This window comes from Podospora anserina, chromosome 1, assembly GCF_000226545.1.
Source record: "Podospora anserina S mat+ genomic DNA chromosome 1, supercontig 4".
Lineage (NCBI taxonomy): Eukaryota > Fungi > Ascomycota > Sordariomycetes > Sordariales > Podosporaceae > Podospora > Podospora anserina.
The window spans coordinates 316,143-339,911 of record NW_001914853.1 but is presented as its reverse complement, the minus strand read 5'-3'; the positions used below and the strand labels follow the sequence as shown (position 1 = coordinate 339,911).

At 52.6% G+C, this 23,769-nt stretch overlaps 9 protein-coding genes across 9 annotated transcripts, besides 1 other annotated feature; 5 read left to right on the top strand and 4 right to left on the bottom strand.

Moving 5' to 3' along the window:
• The first annotated feature begins 2,642 nt into the window (after window positions 1–2,642).
• Window positions 2,643–2,793: a sequence feature (rRNA 5S pseudogene?).
• Window positions 2,794–3,690: 897 nt separating this feature from the next.
• Window positions 3,691–4,720, top strand: PODANS_1_15210 (uncharacterized protein; the record flags this gene model as incomplete). The annotated part of the gene is made up of 3 exons (XM_001906922.1): window positions 3,691–3,760; window positions 3,830–4,191; window positions 4,256–4,720. 3 exons carry the CDS (start codon window positions 3,691–3,693, stop codon window positions 4,718–4,720), a joined length of 897 nt encoding a protein of 298 aa, XP_001906957.1.
• A 795-nt stretch (window positions 4,721–5,515) lies between these two features.
• Window positions 5,516–6,484, top strand: PODANS_1_15200 (uncharacterized protein; the record flags this gene model as incomplete). Its single annotated transcript, XM_001906921.1, has 1 exon — window positions 5,516–6,484. The coding sequence occupies one exon, from the start codon at window positions 5,516–5,518 to the stop codon at window positions 6,482–6,484; it is 969 nt and encodes a 322-aa protein (XP_001906956.1).
• A 3,110-nt stretch (window positions 6,485–9,594) lies between these two features.
• Window positions 9,595–10,645, top strand: PODANS_1_15190 (uncharacterized protein; the record flags this gene model as incomplete). The annotated part of the gene is made up of 2 exons (XM_001906920.1): window positions 9,595–9,699; window positions 9,758–10,645. The coding sequence occupies 2 exons, from the start codon at window positions 9,595–9,597 to the stop codon at window positions 10,643–10,645; spliced, it is 993 nt and encodes a 330-aa protein (XP_001906955.1).
• A 180-nt stretch (window positions 10,646–10,825) lies between these two features.
• PODANS_1_15180 (uncharacterized protein) lies at window positions 10,826–12,829 on the bottom strand (the record flags this gene model as incomplete). Its single annotated transcript, XM_001906919.1, has 2 exons — window positions 10,826–11,600; window positions 11,658–12,829. The coding sequence occupies 2 exons, from the start codon at window positions 12,827–12,829 to the stop codon at window positions 10,826–10,828; spliced, it is 1,947 nt and encodes a 648-aa protein (XP_001906954.1).
• Window positions 12,830–13,003: 174 nt separating this feature from the next.
• PODANS_1_15170 (uncharacterized protein) lies at window positions 13,004–13,458 on the top strand (the record flags this gene model as incomplete). The annotated part of the gene is made up of 2 exons (XM_001906918.1): window positions 13,004–13,120; window positions 13,180–13,458. 2 exons carry the CDS (start codon window positions 13,004–13,006, stop codon window positions 13,456–13,458), a joined length of 396 nt encoding a protein of 131 aa, XP_001906953.1.
• Window positions 13,459–13,836: 378 nt separating this feature from the next.
• Window positions 13,837–14,288, bottom strand: PODANS_1_15160 (uncharacterized protein; the record flags this gene model as incomplete). The annotated part of the gene is made up of 3 exons (XM_001906917.1): window positions 13,837–13,872; window positions 13,925–14,211; window positions 14,276–14,288. 3 exons carry the CDS (start codon window positions 14,286–14,288, stop codon window positions 13,837–13,839), a joined length of 336 nt encoding a protein of 111 aa, XP_001906952.1.
• A 935-nt stretch (window positions 14,289–15,223) lies between these two features.
• On the top strand, window positions 15,224–15,928 carry PODANS_1_15150 (uncharacterized protein; the record flags this gene model as incomplete). Its single annotated transcript, XM_001906916.1, has 2 exons — window positions 15,224–15,256; window positions 15,317–15,928. The coding sequence occupies 2 exons, from the start codon at window positions 15,224–15,226 to the stop codon at window positions 15,926–15,928; spliced, it is 645 nt and encodes a 214-aa protein (XP_001906951.1).
• Window positions 15,929–16,371: 443 nt separating this feature from the next.
• PODANS_1_15140 (uncharacterized protein) lies at window positions 16,372–17,881 on the bottom strand (the record flags this gene model as incomplete). Its single annotated transcript, XM_001906915.1, has 2 exons — window positions 16,372–17,193; window positions 17,246–17,881. 2 exons carry the CDS (start codon window positions 17,879–17,881, stop codon window positions 16,372–16,374), a joined length of 1,458 nt encoding a protein of 485 aa, XP_001906950.1.
• A 1,154-nt stretch (window positions 17,882–19,035) lies between these two features.
• On the bottom strand, window positions 19,036–21,493 carry PODANS_1_15130 (uncharacterized protein; the record flags this gene model as incomplete). The annotated part of the gene is made up of 4 exons (XM_001906914.1): window positions 19,036–19,235; window positions 19,292–20,663; window positions 20,742–20,846; window positions 20,918–21,493. The coding sequence occupies 4 exons, from the start codon at window positions 21,491–21,493 to the stop codon at window positions 19,036–19,038; spliced, it is 2,253 nt and encodes a 750-aa protein (XP_001906949.1).
• Window positions 21,494–23,769: the final 2,276 nt, after the last annotated feature.

The following is a 23,769-nucleotide window of genomic DNA, read 5'->3' as shown; positions in this document are numbered from 1 at the left end:
TGACAGAACTCATGATCCCTTCCCCATTGGTTGCCTTTTACCCATCCGGTTGCTCTGCTTGTAACCGTGTGCCTTATCACGTGACCGTCCAGACCAGGATAAGTCTGAAAACGGCAAAACATTCCCTCGACCAGAAAGAACACCAACGCAGGTCGGTAGCACATCCTTTCACCACAACACCATCCGTCCTTTTTGGGGCGCCTGCCCTCATCACCTGCTGTTTGCTTGCGGTCGTAGAGCGCATACAGTCCAGGAAGCGGTCGGCTGTCCCATCAATGGGTGACATCCTCGCTGATGTAAAATCCCCTGTTGTGTTCCCCGGTTAATTCGCCGTTGTTAGCAGCCACTCAACGATTACGGATTATTGAACATACCTGGGTCTGGCCGATGTTGTTGAAAGATTTCCCTTGTTTCTTCCTCTGTAACTCGACGTTCCAGCATGAGGGCGAGAATCCAAACTTCCTAGCCTTCATATCACAGACTTTAAACCCTTAAACTTACCAAGCATCCTAGTTACCAGAGTGCAGCATAACCGCAATCTCCCTGAGAGACTTCCAGAAAATCTCCGGTGTGCCTCTCATGATGCCCCAAAAGCGCCTGTTGTCTGGGTCTGCCAGGGATGGCACTGGATAGAACCAACCACATTGAGCCTTCCAATCATGCAAAGAAAGACTTGGCACCTCAAGAACAGTAACAAGGCCACCTACATAACCAACCCTTCGTCCTCTTCTCCTCCTTTACCCTTGGCATGCTTCTCCCAAAGAGCCAGCTCGTGCGTTAATAAGCTCTTTTTCTGTGGTTTCATCCGAATATAGGTGAATATTCTGGCTCGAAGTCATGGAATGATTTCACACCCCCAGCCCATTTACACAAGTTTGTGAGGGCCTGTTCGATGTCGATGCCTCGGGTGATAGTAGGGGCAGGGGCATCCCGTGGAGACTCGGCAGCGGCTAGCATAATTCTCTCTGGCGCGTAGGGTCGACTGACTGTTGCGGGGTGCTTTATTATGGTTCTGCAAATGGGTGATGAGGAGCTTTTGGTGATGGATGCTACGAATAGGGAGCCGGAGTGGGATAATTTTAAAAGAGGGATGAGATTAAGATAAGTATGCAAAGTGTTGACAAGAAACAAAATGACTGATTTGTATGCTTGAGCGAGGTGTTCACAAATAGGCATGCGAAAGGAATTTTGCATGTGAAGGGAACTGTGTTTTTTTATGAACCCTCTATCTTGTCCCTTCACTGAGTCTGCTCAGCTGTCGAGTAAAACTGCCTAGTGTGAGCTGCCATAACAGAAGCCCACCCACGGCATAGCCCGATGAATCTGTGTCCACCGCCATCCTCCTTTCTGGGTCCCACTGGACGAGTACTGGCGCGCTGATCAGAAGTGTCTTAAGTGTCTTGAACGCTTTTTCGCACTGAGGAATTCAACTGAAAGAAACCCCTTTTTTAGTCAAAGCCGTCAGTGGAAGAGCTCTCTCCGAGAACTTGCGTATAAATGCTTGGTAGTGGTTCGCAAAACCGACAAAGCTCCGTACTCCTTTGACTGAACAAGGGCGTTATCACTGTTTTATTTTCTTAACGAGTAGCCTAGCTACGATTCAAATATAACTTGGCCAGGACTATAAGACCCCCAGCCACTTAACTATAAGGAATCCTAACAAGAACCATTATATCCACTACCCTTAACTTCACGTATGCTCGCCAGCCCTTCTACGCTAAGGGTTACAGTATTTGAAATAACGAATAAAACTATCTTAGACAGTCTATCAATTCGAAGGTCACGGTTTACCCGCCTAACCTTTCTAACCTTTTACCTAGTTCAAGAAGGAATAACACGCTGCGGTCGAACTCAATAACTAATTCTTGCGCCTCTTCCACGTTATTAGAATACCGCATCAGAGTGCAACTGCCAGGACCAGATATGGTTTGGCCATTCCGGGGGGCATCTGGGCTTTACGTCGGCTACGAAGACAAGGTTATCCCACCCGCCTATTGCACCGAGAAGTGGAACAAACACCTCAAGCCTTGGTTATAGACCAATATCTTTGAGTTTCAAAAGAATATTATTAAGAAATCGACGAGATGGCGTTAACCCCCTGGCATGTCTATCGAGTTGCGCATATCAGGACATGCAACTAAGCTGAAGACGCACGTTCAGCTGTTTCCCCGGTAAAAAGTAATCCAGAGAGATCCAAAGATGACAGGAGCGCAGAGAATCAATCTGGAGAAGCGATCCACTGTGAAAAGCTCGCTGCTCAAGGCGGACCAGATATCCAAATTTCCATCTGTTGTGTGGGTAGCCACAACTGGCTCCACAGGAAACCTGGGCCAACCTGGGCTGGTTTGTTTGGAACTTGCAGCATTTCTCAGTGCTCTTTTCCATAGTTACTACAATCAACAGTTTATTACCAACACCATCTCTTCGGAATCAGCAAACTTACTGGAGTGATTACGCCGGAGGTGGGGACTGACGCCAAAGATATGACTGATGCCAGCTGCATCCAATCATAAACCGGCCGAGAGCTGTTGGCGCGATCTGCACATCTGGAACACATTCCACCCAGTTTAACACCGCGGTGTGGGCGTGTTTGCATTCTCTAATCTGTAACGGTTGAGACGGGCCAAGCCTGTCCGTCCACGAACCGTTTAGCGGCACGCTTTCTTCCACATTTTGAAGTAAACAATATACCCTTTTTGGAGTCGCCCATCCTCGCGGTCATGCTACATGATCGCCAGACCAGTACTCAGGTGGGTGACCACTGGGGAATACCTGGTGTTGTATGTTTTTTAGTCTTTTTTGACAATCATACATAATAAATACTCTGATTCTATCTCCAAACGTTTTCCTCCATCTTTTTTTGGATGGTTATAAGAGGCTTAAAGGGGTGTGTTGTGGTGGTTGTGGCTTGTCTGGTTGGTCAACCGGTTGCGATTCCACAGTCAAGAATTTAAGTACAATGTTATCTTCCGGGATGTTTACGGAGTAACTTCAGGGGATGTTGAAAGTGTCAACAACAAACATGCCTGAACATGACCTTCTTTTGGGCAGAAAAGAGGAGTGGAATTCACGAGGGGGGTTTATCGATTTGAGCAGGGTGCAGGGTGGAGAACTGGAATCCGTGATGAGGGGGGTTATTGATTGAACTCCTGATGATCAGGGAAGAGCCACGGCATAAGCAAGTAGCCTAAAGGATGTCGTGGAAAGTTGATGCACACGGAAGTGCCGTATATTCTTGATCTACCTGGTCATGTAAGATGTTTCAGTTGTCAAGAACGCCGCTGACAGGTCGGGTGAAGAGAAGAGGTTGATTTCATGTGCTTGTGAGAATGAGCGCTTGCTGGTTTTATGTGTGGGACCCTGTTAGTCGTGTGTGTTTTGTACGATCCTATTTATCCTACTGGCGCGCATGTTGAAAAGTACAGAAGCGCTCCAATGCGAGTACTTAGATTCTACGAGAGCGAGTGCAGCTATTAGCCGGTTGCTACCTACATTGTCGACTAACCATGCCTGATTCGACAACTTGGGAACGACAGATGTCCGTTGCTAGCGAGCTACGGAAGATTTCAGCAATGACAAAAATACTTTATAAACAAATCGCCCCCCTGGAGGATGGGCTGGCATGACGGCTGGCTACGTTGCTGGACTAGATACAAGACGTGTCCAAGGTGAAATTTGTACTCTGTGACCATGAGGTTCTTCGCTTCCACCATTGTTGCTGGCCTTGCCGCCACTGCGGCCGGTCAAAAGGTCAAAGTTAGTAAGTGGAACCTACCAACCTTATACACTGTCTGGTTGTTAGGAGCAGTAAACTGACACTTCCAAAAAGTGCTACTCGGTGACTCCATCACTGAGATCAGCTGCTGGAGACCTCTAGTATGGACTCAACTCACCTCCGCCGGGCTGGCAAACAACGTCGACTTTGTCGGGAGCATGAGCAATCTCCAGGGAAAGTGCTCAAGGCCGGCAGGCTTTGACCCCAACCACGAAGGCCACTCAGGCTGGCAAGCGTACGATATTGCGAGGAACAACATCGCCGGCTGGGTCCAGAGCACCAAGCCTGATATTGTCCAGTTCATGCTCGGCACCAACGACGTCAACATCGGCAAGCGGAACGTGCAGAGCATCTTGGATTCGTACACGACTATGCTCAATGCTATGCGGGCTGCGAATCCGAAGGTGAAGGTTATTGTAAGTCGTGACATATGCTTCCCCAGGGTCAAGAGCCGGTTGTACTTACATTATATCGTTGCAGATCGACAAGCTCATCCCAACAAGCTGGAGTGACGCAACGATCGAGGCCGTCAACAATGCCATCCCTGGCTGGGCACAGCAACACACCACATCTCAATCCCCCATCGTCGTCGCAGATTGCTCACGGGCTGCCGGGTTCACCAACAACATGCTCGAGGGTGATGGTGTCCACCCCAACAGCCAGGGTGATCAGTTCATCGCGAGACAAGTCGGTCCCAAGCTGATCCAGTTCATCAACGACGTCCAAGGCGGATCTGGCAACCCAACCCCCACCAACGCCGTGCCAACGCCGACATCGACACCTGCGACAACTTTGGTTACCAGCACGGCGAGCTCCCCTCAGCCGACAGGCGGAAACTGCGCTGCGTTATATGGGCAATGCGGAGGTCAGAGTTTCAACGGGCCGACATGCTGCTCGCAGGGTACTTGCAGGGCCTCTAACCAATGGTACTCGCAGTGCTTGTAAGGATAGCTTGTTGAGAAAAGAGGGAGGGGAGCGAGGACGCTAGTTGTATTTCACTGTCTTCAGCCTCTTCATGCTTGAGAGATAGTTAAATACGTACCTTTTCATCTTTATCTCTTCTTCATACTCTTTGTCCACCACAGTGATAAAATGAACTTGATGCTTTAGTAGAACATGACGTCCACGTCGAATACGCTGTCCCAGGGAGGGCCCACTTAGTAGCCGGACTGGGTCCTTCCGCCTCATGGCTCCTACCGGGCATGAGCCTCAATATATCAACTCCAAGGCAGGCAGGACCGAGAAGTCATCATTTTGGTGGAGCCCTGGGGGAAGGGTCATCATGTCTGATACGGATCTTCCGATCGAGGCCTGAACCTCATGCTCCCGCACGACATTGCTTTGCTGTGGTCCCCTGCCTGCAAGAATGCCTTGTGTCAGGAGAGTGAGGTGTGACACATTCAAGAAAGGTACGTCTCACGAGGTTCTAGAACTTTGCCTCCTGTGCCTTTGAGTCTGGACCTGTGTGGCCATGGCCTCTGATAAGATGGTAGGCCATCCTTTCACGACCACGAGTATGCACAATCTTTTTCGCAATGTCTAGCCTAGGTGGCACGATATGCCAAAGCCCACCCGCGGGCAGCAAGGTACGTCCTGTTTTCTGGGTAACGCGTAAACCCGACCGAGAAAAACTCTCGCAGAATAGGCTGCCTCTGACTTGTCGAGAAATGATATATGCACTAATACCTAGGAAAAAGCCACCCACCTACATCTACGATTGTCAATGTCGAAAACACAACAATGGCATCCGAATATCAATCAATCACGACCGACATCACGGAGGAAAAAGTGGAACGGGGGAAGGTTGAGAAGAGGCCTCTGAAGTTTCCGTGGGTTGGAATCGCATGGCGCTTCACGGGCTCTCTGTTCTGCTTTATTTTCATCATCGTCATGCTCTGGGGGTACGAACGCATGGGCGTCCTCAGTTCCTGGGACCGTCGAGGATTCAACACGCTGAACATTCTCTTCTCGGCCTTTGTGAGTTTGGCGCTGGGTTCGTTGCTGACGCTCCTGGGCCACACGCTCCGTTGGCATCTCCTGCAAAGAGAGGCAGCAACTCCAGGGAACGTTGATCTCATTCTGGGAATTGGCGAACCGACCGGCTCTCTCAGGCTTCTTTGGGGCCACACTTGGCGTGGCAAGGGGTGGACCAAAACAACGATTATTGTGCTGCTCTACTTCATTGCCTCGATTCTTGCTCGAATCAGCGTCGCCGGTCTGGGCTTGACATTCGAGTTGAACGAGGAGGCCGGGGTCGATTACCCGGTCATGATGACGGATTGGAGAGATCCGGGATGGATAACAGAACCCGATCCCCGAGAGACCCTGCGCAGGTTTGTGGACTTTGCTTCGGTTGGGCTGGCAACATCCCCTTTATCCCTGAACAAGTCGGATCCGGCATCATGGACCACCGAGAATGTCGACGGGCTGGGTGTGAATCGAACAGTAGACGGCCGCACGCTCACTTACACCTTCTCCCTCAATGAGTATCGCGGTCTGGAAGTCGAATCCAACAAAGACCATGTCGTCCACAGCTCGTCGAGCTGCATCGTCCGGAACTTTTATAATGGCACGGTTTACCAGGATGGGAAGAGCGTGGGAGAAGTCACGGGTAAATTTGATTCTCTTGAGCGTCGATCAATTAAAGTCTCCTTGCTAACTGGTATCATGGTCGAATTTAGCTACAAACATGGAACAAATCCCACGTGATGATCCCGAGTACTTGCAGATACTCTCTGGACTTCTTTTACATTTTCCAACGGCGTTTGTCGATTACATCTGGACTGCTGGTATCAACGAGGAGACAATCGGTCAGAATACGTCAGGGTGCATGACGACTTGTAAGTATTCACCCCCCCCCTTCTCTGAACCCTTGCACGGATCATTGACATGGGATGGGACATGTACCCAAATAGACATATACAGGGAAGATCACCTCAGCTGGAAAGACTTCAACAAACGCAACGCCAGTTATTTCGGATGCACATCCTGCCTCTCCACTTCTTCTGCGCACTCTGGATCGTCATCCGAGCCTCGGGCTGGCTTGTCTCCGACCGTCTTCTCGGAACTCATCCCATCGTCCAACTCGTCCTTTGCAACCTACATGCTTCTCGGCATGGGAACATACGAACGCATCAACCAGTACATGGACCCTGTCAACCTATTCACTCGCATTTATTCAGCCATGGACAAACAGACCCACCTTGTCAACTATGCTGGTCAAGGCTTGCCCTCAATGAAGACGATGTCTGACTGGTATCTGAGACCGGTCCCCATCGCGGAAGAGGTCTATGTCGCCCACTTGGCTGCAAGGTTACCCATCTTGGGGTTCGTCGGTGCTCAGAGACAATTACCAAAGATCACGAAGGAGAAGGGGGCGTCCGAGAAGCCGTTTATTCGGACGGTGCTGCAGGTAAAGTGGAGGAGAGCCATGGCCGTCATGATTGCTATTAATGCTTCGGCTGTGTTTGTCATTTTGGCGGTTTATTTGGCATGCAGGAAGGTGATGATTCCCAATAAGGGGCGAGATAGCCCCCTGCTGACGGCGAGGTTCTTGAATGAGTTTATTGCTGGCAGTTCGGGGAAGACTACGGGTGTGGACACCATGAGAGAGATTGCGGAGAGGACGAAGAATGTCAGGTTGAGGTATGAGACTAGGGGGGGTGAGTTGGGGATTTGGCCTGTTGGTGGTGAGGAAAGTCGTGTACTTCCTACCTCTGCTCCTTAGTCTACTTCAACTGGTGCAATTAGCTTGAAGTCTGTTAGAAGGGCGAAGTTCCGCAGGGGGTGATCAAGATTTGATCTGGACGAGAAAGAACGGAGTGGATGACAATGAAGAGTCTTGTCCCACAGGCTCGTTTTGGACATGGCAAGAATCATGGATAATTAATACGTAATAATATTTTTGGGGGGTTTTCATGCTCAATTTTGGCTTTTCACAGTGGGCAAGGCCACTGTTCAACCTGTCTTGCGTCGGCTCCCGCCTTTTTTCTGTCTTTTTTTTCCTTTTTTTAGGCGTTAGACTCATTTTTTATATATACATGAACGACAGATCTACCATCACTGTCTGTAATTGTGTCCTTTGCATCCCAACCTCCCTCTACTCTCCCACACATGGAAAATAGCCAGCAAATCAAGACTCAGAACTCGAGAATTTGCCCAACTCTCGGCGTTTATGGAGGGCTGAAAGTCGTGTCTCCAACTACAACGTCACATCATCTTTCTTTCTCTTCTTGTGTCCCACAAAAAAACAGAAAGTCTTTTGAACCTGGGAGCCTCTCAAGCTTCAGGTCGCCACAGATTGACGTCTGGTTCAAGTCTCCCCATGTTTGAACAGACAACCAGACAACCCCCCATGTTTACCCCCCAGCGTCAGCAGATTCACAATACACCTCAGGCACATGCCGAATCTTTCGACTCAAGGCTTGGCTCTTCCGGTGAAAAGTGTGAATCAAACGCCTCGCTAAGAGGTGGGGGGGTTACCTGTCCCTCCCTGCACACAACAAAAGTATGCAAGAAAGGATGTGGCCCTTCCAGCGAAAAGCTTTTTCCCAAGGACGGAGTGAAACACTTGTTGATCCAACGCTACAACACGGCTAACTGCAACCGCCTCATGGAGCGAGACCACGCCTTGGTCAAAAGACGCTATCTGCAAGCTCTTCCGGCGGGAGTCTGCAACGCGGAGCATGGCTTCCTTGCTACAACGTTGTTCTTTTCTCTCTTTTGAAAGAAGAGAAGAGGGGAAAAAAACAACAGAGCTAGGGGTGGTAAAACGCTCAACGCGGCTCTCTCACAAAGGGGGCTCAACTCACTTGCTTGCTCAACGACTCGTGTGAGAATCGGAACATGGAAAATGGGGAACACAAGCCTTGAGAGAAAGAAATTCTTGCCGGGCATCCCGTGGGGAATGGACAGCAAGAACCGCGGAACGGTGGCTCGACGCTTGGGACTCGTTCATCTCATCTCATCATCATATGATGACGGGATGGGTGATGAGCGGGTGGTGGGTGTTGACAAGGATAAATCGATTTGGCGAGTGAGGCGATGAACCGAAAAAAGATTGTTGTCCTTGGTGGCAAGCGGAGCGCGATACGGTCGAGTACCGTATAGGTACCATGTTCTATGCTATCGACACTTTGGGGTGTGGTGTATGTGTGTGGTCAATTGATGAAAAATGGTTGTGTCGACTAGTTCGGCCCGGACCGGAGTCCGGAGCTTTGGTCGAGGTTCCGGGTAGGTGACGACCGGAACGCATTCGTCGTGGGAACCCCTCAGCGGAACTGAGAATGTTGTCTTGCTCGAAGTCGTCCGATAATCAATATTTTGTCGTCGAATTGGAAAAATCATGAATGCAAAAATGCTGGGCCTGCCTGGAAAATCTGATGATGATGCGTGCAAGGTCGTCATGGCGGGTTTTGCATATGAAATGTCCGAATGAGACTGGTCGTCATTTGATGATGGTGGGAAAACAGGAAGGGAGACAATGACGATGATTGACGGGGTGTGACTGAGCGGATGAATAAGGCGTCCCTCCCCCCTCATAACTGGGAGGAGGTTGAAGGGAAAAGGGGAGAGATCATGAAAAATGAGGGTGGTGGTTGTGGTTTAAATAAATCGCCGTCGCAAGAGACGTTGTGTGTCGCAGCGAGTCAAATCCTCAGCCCATTTTCCACACTCGGAGGTTTCACTCATCCGCTCCTCCCCCAGAACTCACAACGCTCGGTGCATTTTACATGATCTGATGAGCAACATCCCGAAACATTTCACCGCCAAACTCACAATAGAATCATTCGATTTATCCTAACCCCCCCCCTTCAATCATGGCATCGCCATCAAACAAAAAAGAACCTGTCCTCGTCCAGTGGATCCTAGACACCCGCCCCTGGTACCCCGAAGCCACCCAAACCAAACAACTCGAGACTCATGTAAGTCCATTCACTCACCCCAACTGTTTCATCCCATCTTACTAACCCCCCCTCCCAGGCCTCTCGAGCATTATCCCTCCTCCCAGAGTCAGAACGCGCCTCGGTCCTCCGCTACTTCCACGTCCGCGACGCCAAAATGTCTCTCGCCTCCCACCTCCTCAAGCACTACGCCATCACCAAGCTCACCCCCACCCCCTGGTCCGCCACAACCATAACCCGCAACTCCAAAACAAAACCCGTCTACCTCGACCCCTCCACCGGCCAAGAGCCCGTCTCCTTCAACGTGACCCACCAAGCCGGCCTCGTCGCCCTCGTCGCCGTGGCCAACTATCACTCGGGACAAGCAGACACAGGCGTAGACGTAGTCTGCACCTCTGAACGCCGCGACCGCGACCACAAGCTGATCCTCACCGACCCCGCCGGCTGGCCCGGCTTCGTGGACATGCACGCCGACGTCTTCGGCCCGGGCGAGGTCACCTACCTCAAATACCGTGTCCTCTCCGCCGTGCCAGGTTTGGTATCCGGTTCCAAGCCAGAGGACCTCATCGACGGGAAGCTCCGCGCGTTTTATGCGCTCTGGGCGTTGAGGGAGGCTTACATCAAGCTCACGGGCGAGGCTCTCCTGGCCGAGTGGCTGAGGGAGCTGGAGTTTGTCTCTTTCCGCCCTCCAAGACCAACAGAGGCGTGGGGGGTCCCCGCTAGGGAGGATGATGATGATGATGTCGACACAGATACCGCGCAAGTGATCAGGAAGTTTGATATCAGGTTCCGGGGGGAAAAGGTCGAGGATGTGAAAATGTGTTTGAGGTCTATGGGGCCGGATTACATGATTGCCACTGCCGTGAGGACGCCTGATCGCAAAGAGGATGCCCTGGGGTGGGAGCTGGGCCCGTATGAGTTCCTGGAGTTGGACGAACTGCTTGATTTTGCAGAGGCGAATAGGTAGTGTCGCGTGAATGAAGGAATGAATAATGACTTGGTGAACACACTCGATGCATCGCTTCTAGGGACTAAAACTGCCATCGTACGAAACACTCGCTATGCATAACCCGCCCTAATCTGTAATAGCAATGCCCCAATAGTTCCAATTCCGAGACGGTCCCCGCTCGGGTCCCTCGTAAACCCCCTAGGTTGCTTTAATGACCTTTGACGCTATCCGCGGCGCGGAGATGGAGAAGTGAAAGACATCATAGCTCTCTGAGTCATCCTTCTTGTCACCGCTCTCCTTGCCCTCCTTCTTGTCGACCTCCCCAGCCTTCTTCTCGACCTCCCCGTCCTTCTTCTCCACCACCTTCGATTCTCCCGCAACATCGACAACCACATCCTCCGTGTCAAGGCTCCCATCCTCAGTATACCCCCACACATCCTTCAACTCACCTCTCGCCAAAGCAGTCAGCCACAACGCTCCGGTAACGCCAGGCACCAGATAGAGCAGCGCCGGCTGACCATGTCTAAAAACCAACAACATTGTCAACGTGACCAGCATACCCGCGGTGTACCCAACCATAGAGGCATAAAAGTAGGGTTTCGGAAAGGCGGTGGCAGCCCGGACCGAGGTAGCCTCCTTGACAGGAAACAAACCACCAAATTGGGTGCACCAAAGTCTGTTGCCCCACTGTCCCCTGGGATCAACAAACGGAGCCTTGACCCGAAGTTCGCAAGTCTCAGTAGTAGTAACCGATTTTGTTCCATCCTCCGCCAGGGTCTCCGAAACCAGCTCGACAGGTTCGAGCTTGATCTGCTTCTGGTAGAATTGGTAGAAGTCAAAGCGAAGTGCAAGTCCCATAAGCATGCCGGGGACGACGATGTCGCCGAGACCGAGCATGCTGACGCTCTTGTTGTTCTCGAAGACCAGCTTGATGGGGGCGTCGAGCTTTGTTGCGACTGTGATCATGTAGGGACTTCGGATGGTGTTAGCTTGTGACAGCCAAGATCTCGGAAGAAGAAAAATGACTTACGTATAGAACACCATGACAATATCATAAACAAAAAGCCCCCACAAAACCATAGTCCCGATCCCGAACGAGGTTGGCGACAAAAGCATAAACGTAGCGTAGCACATCCCCGCACTCATAATGTTGGACAAAATGTTCCAGCCAAGATAGTGGTACGCCGCAGCAAAGGGTATCGAAACCATGAACCCAAGCAAGTCGTTGAGCTTGATGTTGAACTTGACAAAGACCAAGCCATGCATCGCAAACTTGACAGTCCATTCCTCAGTGAAAAGATGCCGTACCAGCCAGAGGACATCCCCAGCTTTCTTTGACGGCGCCAGAATAGACAGGAAGCCAGGAAGGGGAGACGTCCGGTCCCGGACAACCTTGTTCTGACCAGTGGCCTTGTCGACAACATACTGATGGTGCTCGTCCGAGTCGATGTGATACACTGTCCCCTTGCCATCAACCCAGGTAGACGGGAATATCAAACTCGTCAGAACATCCAGCGAATCTCCGGTCAGCCGGCCCAAACTCGCAACGGCCATGATGGACAGGTAAGCCCTCATGAACTTGTTCAAGATGTCAGGGTCCTGAAGCCACTCGATGAGGTAATACAAGCTGATCAGAAGGATACCGGCCAATATGGGAAACATGATGGCGTCTGAAGCAGCGAGCCCTTCGGCGAATTTGTCTTCTTTAGGCTGCTTCTGGCCTTTCTTCGTCTTGATGGGTGCCGCTGAGGGCGGTCGTCGAAGTGAGCCATGAGCGCCTAGCCAAATGATGCATAGCGCGCTGATCACAACAGAGAGATATTCTGGTCTCAGTAGCAGTGTTAAAGCAAAGGCGGTTGGTTCTGGGGCCTGGGTGGTGGTTGTGTTGCTGAGGCCATCTGTCAAATCGTAAGTGGTGTTCTCTAAAGACATCTTGAGAGATGGGCAGGCCTCAGGGGCCAAGTGATGCGGGGTCCGAAAGTGACCCGATAACTCTGCGCTCGACAATTTCCCCGCGAAAACTGTTGAAAATATGGTTGTAAGTGTAGAGTGATACAAAGTTCTGGTGGTCTGAGCTATCACAAATGCGTTGTTGTTCTCTTGGAACCCTTCATCCGGCGACGGGAGGTGGACGGTACGTACCTTGCTGCCGCTGTAGTAAACGGCCGAGCAGGCAGCTGCAGCCTGCAAGTGGGGCGCCATATCCCTGGAAAAAGCCCAATTTAGCGCAGTGAAGCTCCCTGCATTCAGCGGCTCTTCGCTGGCAACTTCCGCGCTTTCGACCTGAACAACTGCGTCACACAAGCACCTTGATAACCAGGCACCGTCGCTTTACCTAATCTGCGACCTGGACAGCCTCACCTGAACATCAACAACATGGCATCCGAACCAATGTCAATAGAGAGCTCAGCCCAAGATCCCCCTCCAGTGCCCGACGTGACCTCGCAGGAGCCAAAGTACGGCGGCCACACACGTTTCGAGCTGGAATTGGAGGTCAGCAAACACATTCCCCATTCACCAGGCTTGCTTCGCGTTTGGCTGACACTCGACAGTTTGTCCAAGCCCTAGGGAACCCAGAATATGTTAACTACCTGGCCTCCCGGAAATTCCTCCAAAATCCCGCCTTCGTTGCGTACCTCGATTACTTGCAATACTGGACGCGCCCGCCATATCTCCAGTATATCACATATCCTACTTCGTGTCTGAAGATGCTAGAGCTTCTTCAAGTCGAGCGCTTCAGAAAGGATATCCTGTCGCCGAACTTGACGCATGCGCTGGTTACCGAGGGAATGAAGGCTGCGGTGGAGTGGCATCGCGAGTCGTTGAGCTGAGGGAGACCGCGGAAGCAGGAAAACGAAAGAGACGACACAACCATCGTCGCGCTGTGCCCATGAGAGCACATATAGCGGCGGAGTTGTATGTACACGTGCGCGCCGAGGAATGCCCCCTGAGATGACGGCGCACGCTGAGAAGAAGGACAACCCGGCAGCAGGGTGGTGCGACATGGATAGACACGTGGGCAAGGATGTATATTTTCCAGACGCGGTCTCCTTGATGAGAGGCAGGCACATCTCCCGTTGATATATCCAACATAAACGCCAACCACCAGATAATGAATAATCAAGATACCCCCATAACCAGAACTCCATGCAATGCTTCCTTCTCCAGTGAACCTTTTGCTCTCTCACATCCCCATCCACCATAAGAAATCAGTTTTCTCTCCAGTTCTTCCCGCAGGTCAAGCACTACCACACTGTCAGCCATGATTCTCATCTTTCACTTCAGGCGAAAACCTACCCTGTAGAATGTCGTCATGGGCTCATCAGCAGAGCGAATTTGCACCTGGAAGAAAGCTGCCTCCCCGCCCGAGCACTCAGCGGACGAGCACTGCACTTTTTGCTTTTGCGCGTTGGCCCAGGCATCAGGGCCGCCGAAGAGATCTTCCTTTTCGACCTTGGGGAAGACCTTGCGCGAGTAGTAGGGCTTCTCGATGGCGTGCTGGTAGGGGCAGGTGCGGCATTCTACGCGGTTGCCGCCTGTGTCCATCCGGGAGAGGATGAGCATGTTCGCGCAGTAGGGGCAGACTTTTGGTGGCTGGTTAGCTTATGATGTCGTTCGTATATACAGGATAAAAGTATCAAAACTTACAGAGGATTGGCATTTTGACGGGTTTGTTTGGGTTTTTTTTAATTTGCAGACTCTTGTTTGTGAAAAATTGAGATACTGAATGTGATGTGTTGCTGAAGAAATTGTTTTATGGCTTTAAGTTTTTGAGATGGTTGTGGTTGAGTTTGAGTTGTGAGTCGTCGGCAACCCAGGAGCTTGTCACGAAAAAAAATTGTCTGGGGTGAGCCACCACCCCGCTGGTAACATCAAGTTGACGGACTCAACCCATGCAACACCGACATAGTATATAGTTTGATTGTAGGAGCTACAGTTTAGATGCTCATCTCATTCTCCCCCCAAAAAACATGATCTTGAGTATTGAGCAAAACTTGAGCTTCTGCGGCATGGCATGCTAAGAGCACCCTTACGAGACGCTACTTCGAGGGCTTTGTCTTCTAAGCCCCATGTCACTTATCCAAGGCAAATCAAAGGCTGCACAGCAAACGGGTCTGGAATTGCTTCTTGACAAACACTCTCTTATTACCAGTGATATCTCTCTCATCCAAATATGTTCAAAGTGAAACCTCAACGTGAGGTCCGCTGATAACGATAAGCGCTCCAGCCCCGCCAACCCGAACCCTCGGTTCTGCAGGGATCACCCGTTATCGCCCAAACTGGCCTTATCGGAGACGGCTGGCGTCGCTGGGGACCTTGCGGGGTGCTGGGAATTAGGAGTGCGAGGTGGTGCACACTGCCACCTCCTGACCGTAATCTAATAAGGCACACAACTTCTTGACAGCCGCGCAGTTGGTTGGTTCAGCCTTCTTCCTCAAATATTTTTGGACTCGATTTCACTCTCGAAAACAGAGAGCAACCTCCTGTCTTGACGGTGTGTTGTCTTGGTCAACTCCTTCGTCCCTACCATCGGTTCCATAGCTTCCAACCCGAGCTTCCGTACACCTCTCACATACATATAAACCGTTTGGAACCATGGCACCCCCCAAAGAAGAAGAATCCCACGAGGTATCATCTCCCCCCACCCCCCGTTGTCCTGCCCCCCCTCGCTCACTAACCCCCCTCCAGGGCGCCTCAACAGCCGAACTCCTCATCGCCTCCTGCCGCTCCAACAACCCCACCCTCCTCGTGTCCGTCGCCTCCCAAGACGACGAAGACGCCGCCGCCGCCCTCCTAAACAACACGACAACCGTAATGGGCAACCACCTCTACCACGAGGCCGCCTCCCGGGGCCACTACGAAATAATCGACACCCTCCTCGACCAGCCCAGCTTCGAGTGCGACCCCGTCAACCGCCTCGAGGGTGACACCCCCCTGCACACGGCTATCCGCTGGATCAACTCGGAGCCCCCCGAGCAGCGCGAGTTCGGCAACGCCCTGGTCGAGATGATGCTCGAAGCCGGGTCGAACCCGAGGATCAAGAACAAGGGCGGGCTGACAGCGCTGCAGCTGGTAGATCCAAGAAATGAAGGACTCAGAGAGCTGATCAGAAAGCACGAGTACGCCAGCCTGAACCAGGGTGACTTTGTCGACGTCGGGGATGTCAAGGGGGGTGGTAAGCTGGTGCAGCAGCAGCAGCAGCAGGGGGAGGAGGAGAGCGATGATGACGCGGAATTCAGTGGGAGTGACGACGAGGAGAGGGCTGAGTGGGAGAGGAGGAGGAAGGAGAAGAGAAAGTAAAATGCTGGGTGGAGTCGAGGGTACAGTACAGTGTGTTGCATGGGTAATGTGTGTTGATTTTACAACAGCGAAGCATCGTTGGGGCATTTTTTTGGTTGTTGATGCTTTCTCTTGAGAGGCATAGATCTGTGGCGATAAATACAAAAAAATAAATTCAATCATGCTCCTGCCGGGGGCAAGTCTGATCACTCTTTGTTCCAGTTTGTTGATCAATACCCAGTATCCATAGTCAAAGATCATCTATTCACAACCCATCAAATCAACCAAGCTAAACATACACAGGTCTTACATACAGCAACACTCTACCAGCCAAAGCTGAATCCAAACCCGCCTACACCATCTATTCTAGCAGCATCGAGGGAAAAAAAACAGGGTATCAAACTTGTCATCAGCCATCGTAATCATCATCATCATCATCATCATCATCATCATCATCATCATCATCAAAACACCACCCCCCCAACAACCACAACCAACATCCCCCCCAAAACCAACCCCCATCCCACTCCCTTCACCTGCCTTCCCGCCCCCGCCCCCACAGGATTGACACTCTCAATATAACTCTTATTCCCAACCTTCTCCCTAACCCTCTCAACAACCCCCTGGTCAGGATGCCAACCCCCACTCGCCAAACTCCTCAGCTCCTTCCCAAAAACCTCCAGTATATTTGTGCTCCTCCCCACAGGACAAAACCTCACCTCCCACCCTCCCCCCGCCGGAACGATAAAGGTGCTCGTCCGGTCGTCGAACGCGTACGAGTACGCGTCCGGGCAGACACTCTTCGCCATCTCGCTGTACAAGCTCGGCCGGCAAACCTCGGGCCCGTTGAACTCCCCCGTGCAGCAGTCCTGCGGCGCCTGCGTCTTGGAGCACGCGCTCAGGCACGGGTCAAAAACCGGACGCTCAATCTTGTCGTCTGGGTAAGGGTAAATCCCACTGCCCGGCTTGGAGGGGGGGTACTTTTGCAGGTCCCACGGGCACCACCTAGCCACCGTGGGGTTGGTCTGTACAGTCTCTAGAGGGATCGGAAACGAGGCGTTGGTGAAGAAGGTTCCCGTACTAGCTGGTTCCGCGAGGTAGCCCGAAGAGGCGATGCAGGCCGCGTTGGTCAGGTTGGGGGGGATCCAGGACGTGTTCTTGGCGGGTATGTATATGATGGCGAGGGGGATGTTGTAGCCGTCGACGAGGGAAATGTCGTAAAAGGTTTGCTTGCCTTCCATGCCGCCTATGAGGTTGAACTCGGCTAGGGTTACCGGGACGGCGCCCTGGATTCTGTTGAGGAAAAGAGGCACAGGAAGGGGAGGAAAGAAAACTTACAGTAAACTGACAGTCCAACTGAGCAAAGCAATCACCTGTCAGACACGCCGCCCCGGCACCATTGACGCCATTGAGGTTGCTCGGCCCCGTACCATCGGCATTGAACGAGCAATTCGTCCTCCCCCACACTCTCCCCTGCCAGTCAGGACTGACATACATTTGCCTCGAGGCTCCCGGTCCGAGTTCAAACCCGCCTGTTCCCGGTCCGATGCCGTTCTGGGTTGCAATGCCGGGCCAGATAGTCTCGGCACAGTTGTTGGTGACAAGCAATGGGATGGGGGTTAGGTTGTTGTGGTCAAGCTCTGTGACTTGGGCGGATGATGATGTGATGGATGCGCTGCCAGTGGTGAGTGTTTTATTGATTGCTGTTGGACCTGGTCCAGAAAGGTTTGCAGGACCGCCGTAGACTGTTACTGTGACGGTCTCAGCGGAGGCATTCCCGCCCAAGAGAGCCAGGGGTGCCAGAACGAGTCTCTTTAGGCGTTGACCGCGGTGCCTTTTCTTGTGTGGGGGCGGTGGTGCTGGGTCAATAACACTTGTGGCTCCGTTCGTCTTGACTGGTCCAGTAGCTGCCATCGTGACGCCGCCTTGTTTCTGCCGACAGCATGCCTTTCCTCCAGCAACCGTTTGAGCCATCTTGATTTAGTGTTTCTCTCCCTAGGACAGCCTTCTTGATAATGGAGCAATAGGGAGTAAGGACAGCCGGTATGGATTGATGCGTCTAGAAGATCTCTAGACAGAAGGGAGGCCGAATAGGAAGTACACTAGGTTAAGAAAAACAACAGGAAGCCAGCACGCTTTTCGGTCGAGGAAAGAGATAGAAAGAGAGAGAGAGAGAGAGACAGAGGTTTGAGTAAAGGAGATTCAGGTTGTTCGCAAATTCCAAGAAAAAAACAAGAGAGTGTCGTGGGCCGATCGACTGTCAAGCCAGATGCAAAAAGGAGGGAGAGGAGACGACAAGCGAGGTCATCTTGGCTCGCCGCGCTGGCTGCCACGACCAAGATGCCATCCTGCCATTGGGAAGCAGGACCTGACTGGTCTTGCCATCAAAATCTCGCCAGAACTTGTGATATCAGGGGCAACATGGAAGGAATGGGTGTGGTCCAAAGTTAAGGGTGGGAGGTCCCGCAGGAACGATTGGTCGTCGGGCGCAGGTCGTCTAAGTGAGATGTCGTGGTGTTGCACGGATGACCCCTGTGGGTAGCGGCAACCGCTTGCCTTGGTTCAAGCAACTCTCCAGCCCTATGCGTGCCCCCAGAATGCTTGCTTGCATGTCTCCACCTGTAGTAGCCGACGTCATCGCTCACTCGAGGGCAATGTGAGGCCTCGCAGGAAACATCGTCAAATCCAAGCTGGTGGGAACAAAAAGGGTCATTACTAAAGTTGATCGTGTTATCTATCATAACCCAGGACAAAACAGCAGACACAACTGCCATGCTCCATTCTTCTGAATCCCGCTATGAAGCCCGAAGCCTCTTACCTGCGTCGTGCCCATGTTGAGTGTTATCTGCCTGAATCGAACGACCCGGTGTTTGCAGGACTTCCCCATCTCATGTTTCAAGTCGTTCCTACTATTTCAACTCCAATCCAAATTATCTGACAACCACTTCTTCCTCTTCATTCCAACATGTTTCCTGTCCTAAATCTACCCTCTACCACTTCAACTCGCAAATTCCGTTGCCAACTATGCGAAAAAAAGCACGCCCATTTTACTTCAGAGAGGTATCATTGTTAAGATCCGATGCAATGTGAAAACTAAAAAGCAGCAACTCCGTCCAGACTTCCAACATTTACCTGAACCTAGCGCGGCACCGGCCCATGACTTCGCCCTGGCACACAAGCTCGGCACTGAATTCTGAACCGTCCAGGGTGAGGTAAATGTCAAAGTAGACACGGTAGAATGTGCCTTGTGGCGTGTCCATTCTTTCGAAATCCTTCTCCAAGTTCTTGCGTGACAAGTCCGAGGTGAGCGTGACAACCTCCTTGATTCCTGTCGAAGTGGTTAATATGATATCATCTCATCAGTCAGGCTGGCAGTCAACTTACTAGGATCCTTGGTATACTCTGGGCAGACATCGTCGTCGCAGGCATACAGGATATCTTCGTACATGAGAGTGGCGCCTGGGGCGACCTGTCGGAAAAAGGACACCTTGACGGGCTCGCCAATCTTGACCTTTTGGCCCTTTTGCACAAAGATCTGTCTGGTAAACTTGCAGCGGTCCTTGCCATCGAGCGAGGGAACACGGTACGCCTCGGGATGGTATCCCTCCTTGAATGGCTGCAAAGTGGCCATCAAGTAGTGACGGCGGGCAACACGGTGTGTGATGACTCTCTCGGTGATACCAGCTGTGACGGCACCCTTGACGATAGCGGCGACGGAATCCATGGGCCGGACAACCTTGGACTGGAACTGAGGTGGAACATGCAGCTTGATCTGTTGGAAGAGGTACTCGGAAGCACCGAAGCCACCGACAACCAAGATGTTTTGGAGGGTGCGGTTTTGCGCCTGAATGGCAATGATCTGGTTGCGGACGAGTTCCAGAATGCGGTTAACAACGGGCTCGAAGCATTGCAGGATCTCCTCGTTAGTGAAAGTCATGTAACCCTCTTCGATGCCGGCCTCTGGGAACTCGGCCTCGATACCAACATCAACAGCCCACTTCTGGCCGTTATTCCGGAAATCAGCCTTGATGCGGTTCTCAAAGTCCATGATGCACTTGGCATAGACACGGCCAGCCGTCTTGGAGCCGTCAGGTAGCTTCATCTTCCGGATCTTGGTGCGGAGGATGTTGCTGAAGTTGCGGTTGAGGGCAGTCGAACCGCAAGAGTCACCGGAACCAGCCGTGCATTCGGCTACTGTGAAGGGGTTCTCATCTTCGACTTCGTAGGCGATCAAATCGACGGTACCACCACCGCAATCGACAATCAGGACGGCGTCGTGCACCTTGAGGTTCAGGAGACCAGTCTTGGAACAGAACAGAGCAGCAGCTTCGGGCTCGCTGACCAGGGTAAGGCGGTTGTCGTTCTCGTCCCGAAGGAAGCCGGCCTGGATAGCAGCCGCTCTCGTGGCAGCCTTGCCTGCGTCGTTCCAAATGGCAGGCACTGTCAGGTAGTAACGGATATTCCTCTCCTCACGGTTGAACACCTCACCCAGAGTCTTCTGGAGGGCCGCTCTCATGGCCTGGCGGAGCTTGAAAAGATAATCGGCGGCCACATCAATCTCCGACTTTCCCGGCGGGAGGGGAGGGAGGTTGATGGGGTCGATATACGTGTTGCCCGAGAGCATCAGCTGCAACTTGAACCATTCTACCTTCTGAACACCCGGCTTGGGGTATCCTGTTGGAGCGAGGGCATCGGCAATATCGGGACCCCAGCCCACAACCTTTTGGTACTGATCATAGTACAGCACTGTGGGAATCTGGGATGGAGTTAGTGCCTGAACCGTATGCACGCAGGGTCGCCGCCATCAGGGTTCTGGGATGCAAAGCCCACAGACCTTTTGCTTGGTGTACGAGCCAGCACCAGGCCACTCTGTAATGATGTCTTCCTTCGCCTCATTGTTGGTGGCGAACGCAAAGGCCACGCCAGAGAACGTGGTGCCCTGATCATTGCCAGCCTCGTCAGTACAGTTATTCAATGGATCTCGTTCACAGTGTCATCGGTTCAACCTACAAAGTCGATGCCAACAATCAGCTGAGCCTTACTCCGGCTGTTTCCTTCCACTTCGGCAGCCACGTTGCGCTGGTAAGGGGCGACAGGGCCGGTAGGCTGCGGCGGCGGGGGAGGGTAGCCGGTTGGGTTGCCATATCCCGGCGGCGGAGGAGGGCCACCCATCACGGGGGGTGGGTACCCAGCGACCGGAGGAGCGCCGGTGTTGATGGGCGGAGGACCACCGACCATTTGCGAGGGCGGGGTGCGAGCCGGGCCTTGGTTGGCGAGGGGGCTGGTGCGACCGACGGGACCGGGAGGGCCGGGAGGATAGTTCTGCGGAGTGTAGCTGGGTGGTCGTGGACCAGGACCTGGATGATTCATTGGGAGACTCTGCTGAGAAAAGTTGGAGGCAATCGACGGGGCACCCGGGCGCGACGGAAACAGCGTCGGTATTTGAGGGGCTCCCAGAGGCGGGGTCTGGGTCTGGGGTACGTGTGGGCTGGCTCTCCCGTTCTGCCCGTTCTGCTGTGGAGGGCCGCTCGATTTTCGCTTACCGAAGCCTGGAAAGCCTTTGAAGCGGGAGTTCGTAGAACTCATAAGGGGAAGGTCGGGGAAATTTAGTATTAAAAGAAATGGGAGAGGAGCAAGGGCAAAGGAGGGGGTGAGAGTGAGCGAGGGTGGGCTGTGTTGCGCGCGGCGGGTTGCGGGTTACGGGCTGCTGGAGGGCTGGACAAGAGAGACCTGGCCGCGAGCTGAATCGGGGAAAACGGCGGATGGGTAGGAGCGGGAAAATTAGGTGCCTCGCAACCGGGGGGGGGGGGCAAGGACACAGTCCGGTTGCAGCGGGTGGGTTCGTTAGTTTTGCAGGTGAGTGAGTGAAGAGATGGAGATGGCCGCTGGTTTGAGCCTCGCGCAGCTAGCTTGCTTGAGAGACTTGAGAGACGGAGAGACTATGATCGTGTGGAATCAAGTTGCTTGGTGAGCCAGGGGCAACTGTTGAGAGGCCGAAGGAACGAGATGTGCTGGTTTGGGTAGTCTGTGGCTGATGACCGCCGGTTCTCTCTCTCTTGCATGGATGCCCAGCACAGCTCACCGCACTAGACAATGGGGGAGCTAGTGTAGGGGTGTGTAAGGCTGAGCAACGGTACTGTACGGTGCTTGAGCGACAAAGCGACGGGAGCACTCTCGTGCCTTTCGTGTCTTTGCTGTCGGGTGGTGCTTCGGGAAACTTGAGTAAGCAAACGGTGGTTTACAAGAAGAGTATAACCCCGGCGACGGCGATGAGAGCTTTTACGGAATGCTTGTGGTGAAGCCCACTTCTCTACGCATGTATGTCAGAAACGGTCGAGTCGAGCTTTTGGCAAGCACATCATTTATTAAAATGCTGCCACTCCCGCCTCGTGCTTCCTTCTCCCAGGCGTCCAATTACGTGCTCCCATCTGCCACTAGGACTCGCCAAGAGCGGAAGGAACTCGATAAGCCCCACCACCTCTTCAAGGACGACAAGGAGTTTATCTTTAAACTCAGCATCGAAGAGACGAAACTCCCATGGTGATGTTCTAGAGCGTGTTAATTATCCGCCCAGTCTGGCGTTTTCGCCAAAAAATGAGAGTCTTGGTGGCCGTACCCGGGCAGCACTATTCAGAAGACCCGATAGCTCTGCTGACCTGCAGAAGGCTCGCCGCAATTGAGGATGGATGGATGTGTCAAAATGGTCGACAGGGGTGACATGGGTTGGGCTTGAGGAACGAGGGGTCAAACATGGCGGCAGAACAGCGGGGTCAGCACCAGCAACTTGGATGAGACCGTGGATCTCTTACGAATGCCGATCTCTTCATGTTGAGCCAACAGACAGACTACGGCAGGCTTCACGGTGAATAGGGTCGGTAGCTTGCATCTCTGCTGCAGAGAGGCTATGCTCTCCGGCCAAGCAATCTGGAAATATTCGCATCTCTTGCCAGGTCTTCGTGGAGAGCGCACCACAAGTGATGCTGTGCTTGGTGGGGTGTTCCGCAACGAGACGGCACGCCCAACACCACCCCAAGCTTATATCTCTCTCGCTGCTCTATTCCGTATCTCCTTCCTTGTGCCCGATGGAACGTTTCAGTCGTCGAGGCCGACCAGAGATATGCTGAGTCTACTTGGCAGTTCTGAGGCAGTTCCTCAGGTCGCTGCCGTTGAACTGCATCGTCGTGGTTCGGATGGCTGGTGGGGGCCGTCCCCCAAAGTGCTGGTGAGGGGAAGTTGCTGCAAGCAGTGCCAGCCGCAGAACTGGGAATCAGCAACTGGTGGTTCTCGATGCCCAATGTCTTTCCAGTGTCTCTGCCCTGCACGGCATCCATTTACAGGTGCCTGATCTAAGCCTGTTCTGGAACCAGGTACGGGATGTGTGGTAGGACCTCCGTAGGACTTTTGGGCGGCTCTTCAGTAAGCACAGGCCAAATCCCACGTGTGGCTGTGTGCTGAGGCGCTGTGCCTCGCTCACCTCGCTGGTTTTTGAGCAACACCCGCGCTTGGGCCAATGATCGGGCTACGAAGATAGCATTCTGATTGGTGGACATCTTTCATGATGCGGAGTCAGTTCACACTGTCTCAGCCGCAGCTACGGAACTTGGTTATTGTTCAGATCTCTCCCATCTCAACGGTGGGTGTCTGAGAATTCACCGTTGGCAATCCCGTCTCTCTCATCAGTAATACTCAGTATTCAACTGTAATCACAAATCTAGCAGAAGATCAAAGAACTCGACCGCTCCTAGCACTCGACTATCTGCCTCACAATCTCGCCAGCTGACGGCGAACAAAGGGAGGCCCTTTATCTCCGCTACGCCGTATCAGGAGTTCTTGTTCCTGGCCCACGTAGGACAATAGCACCA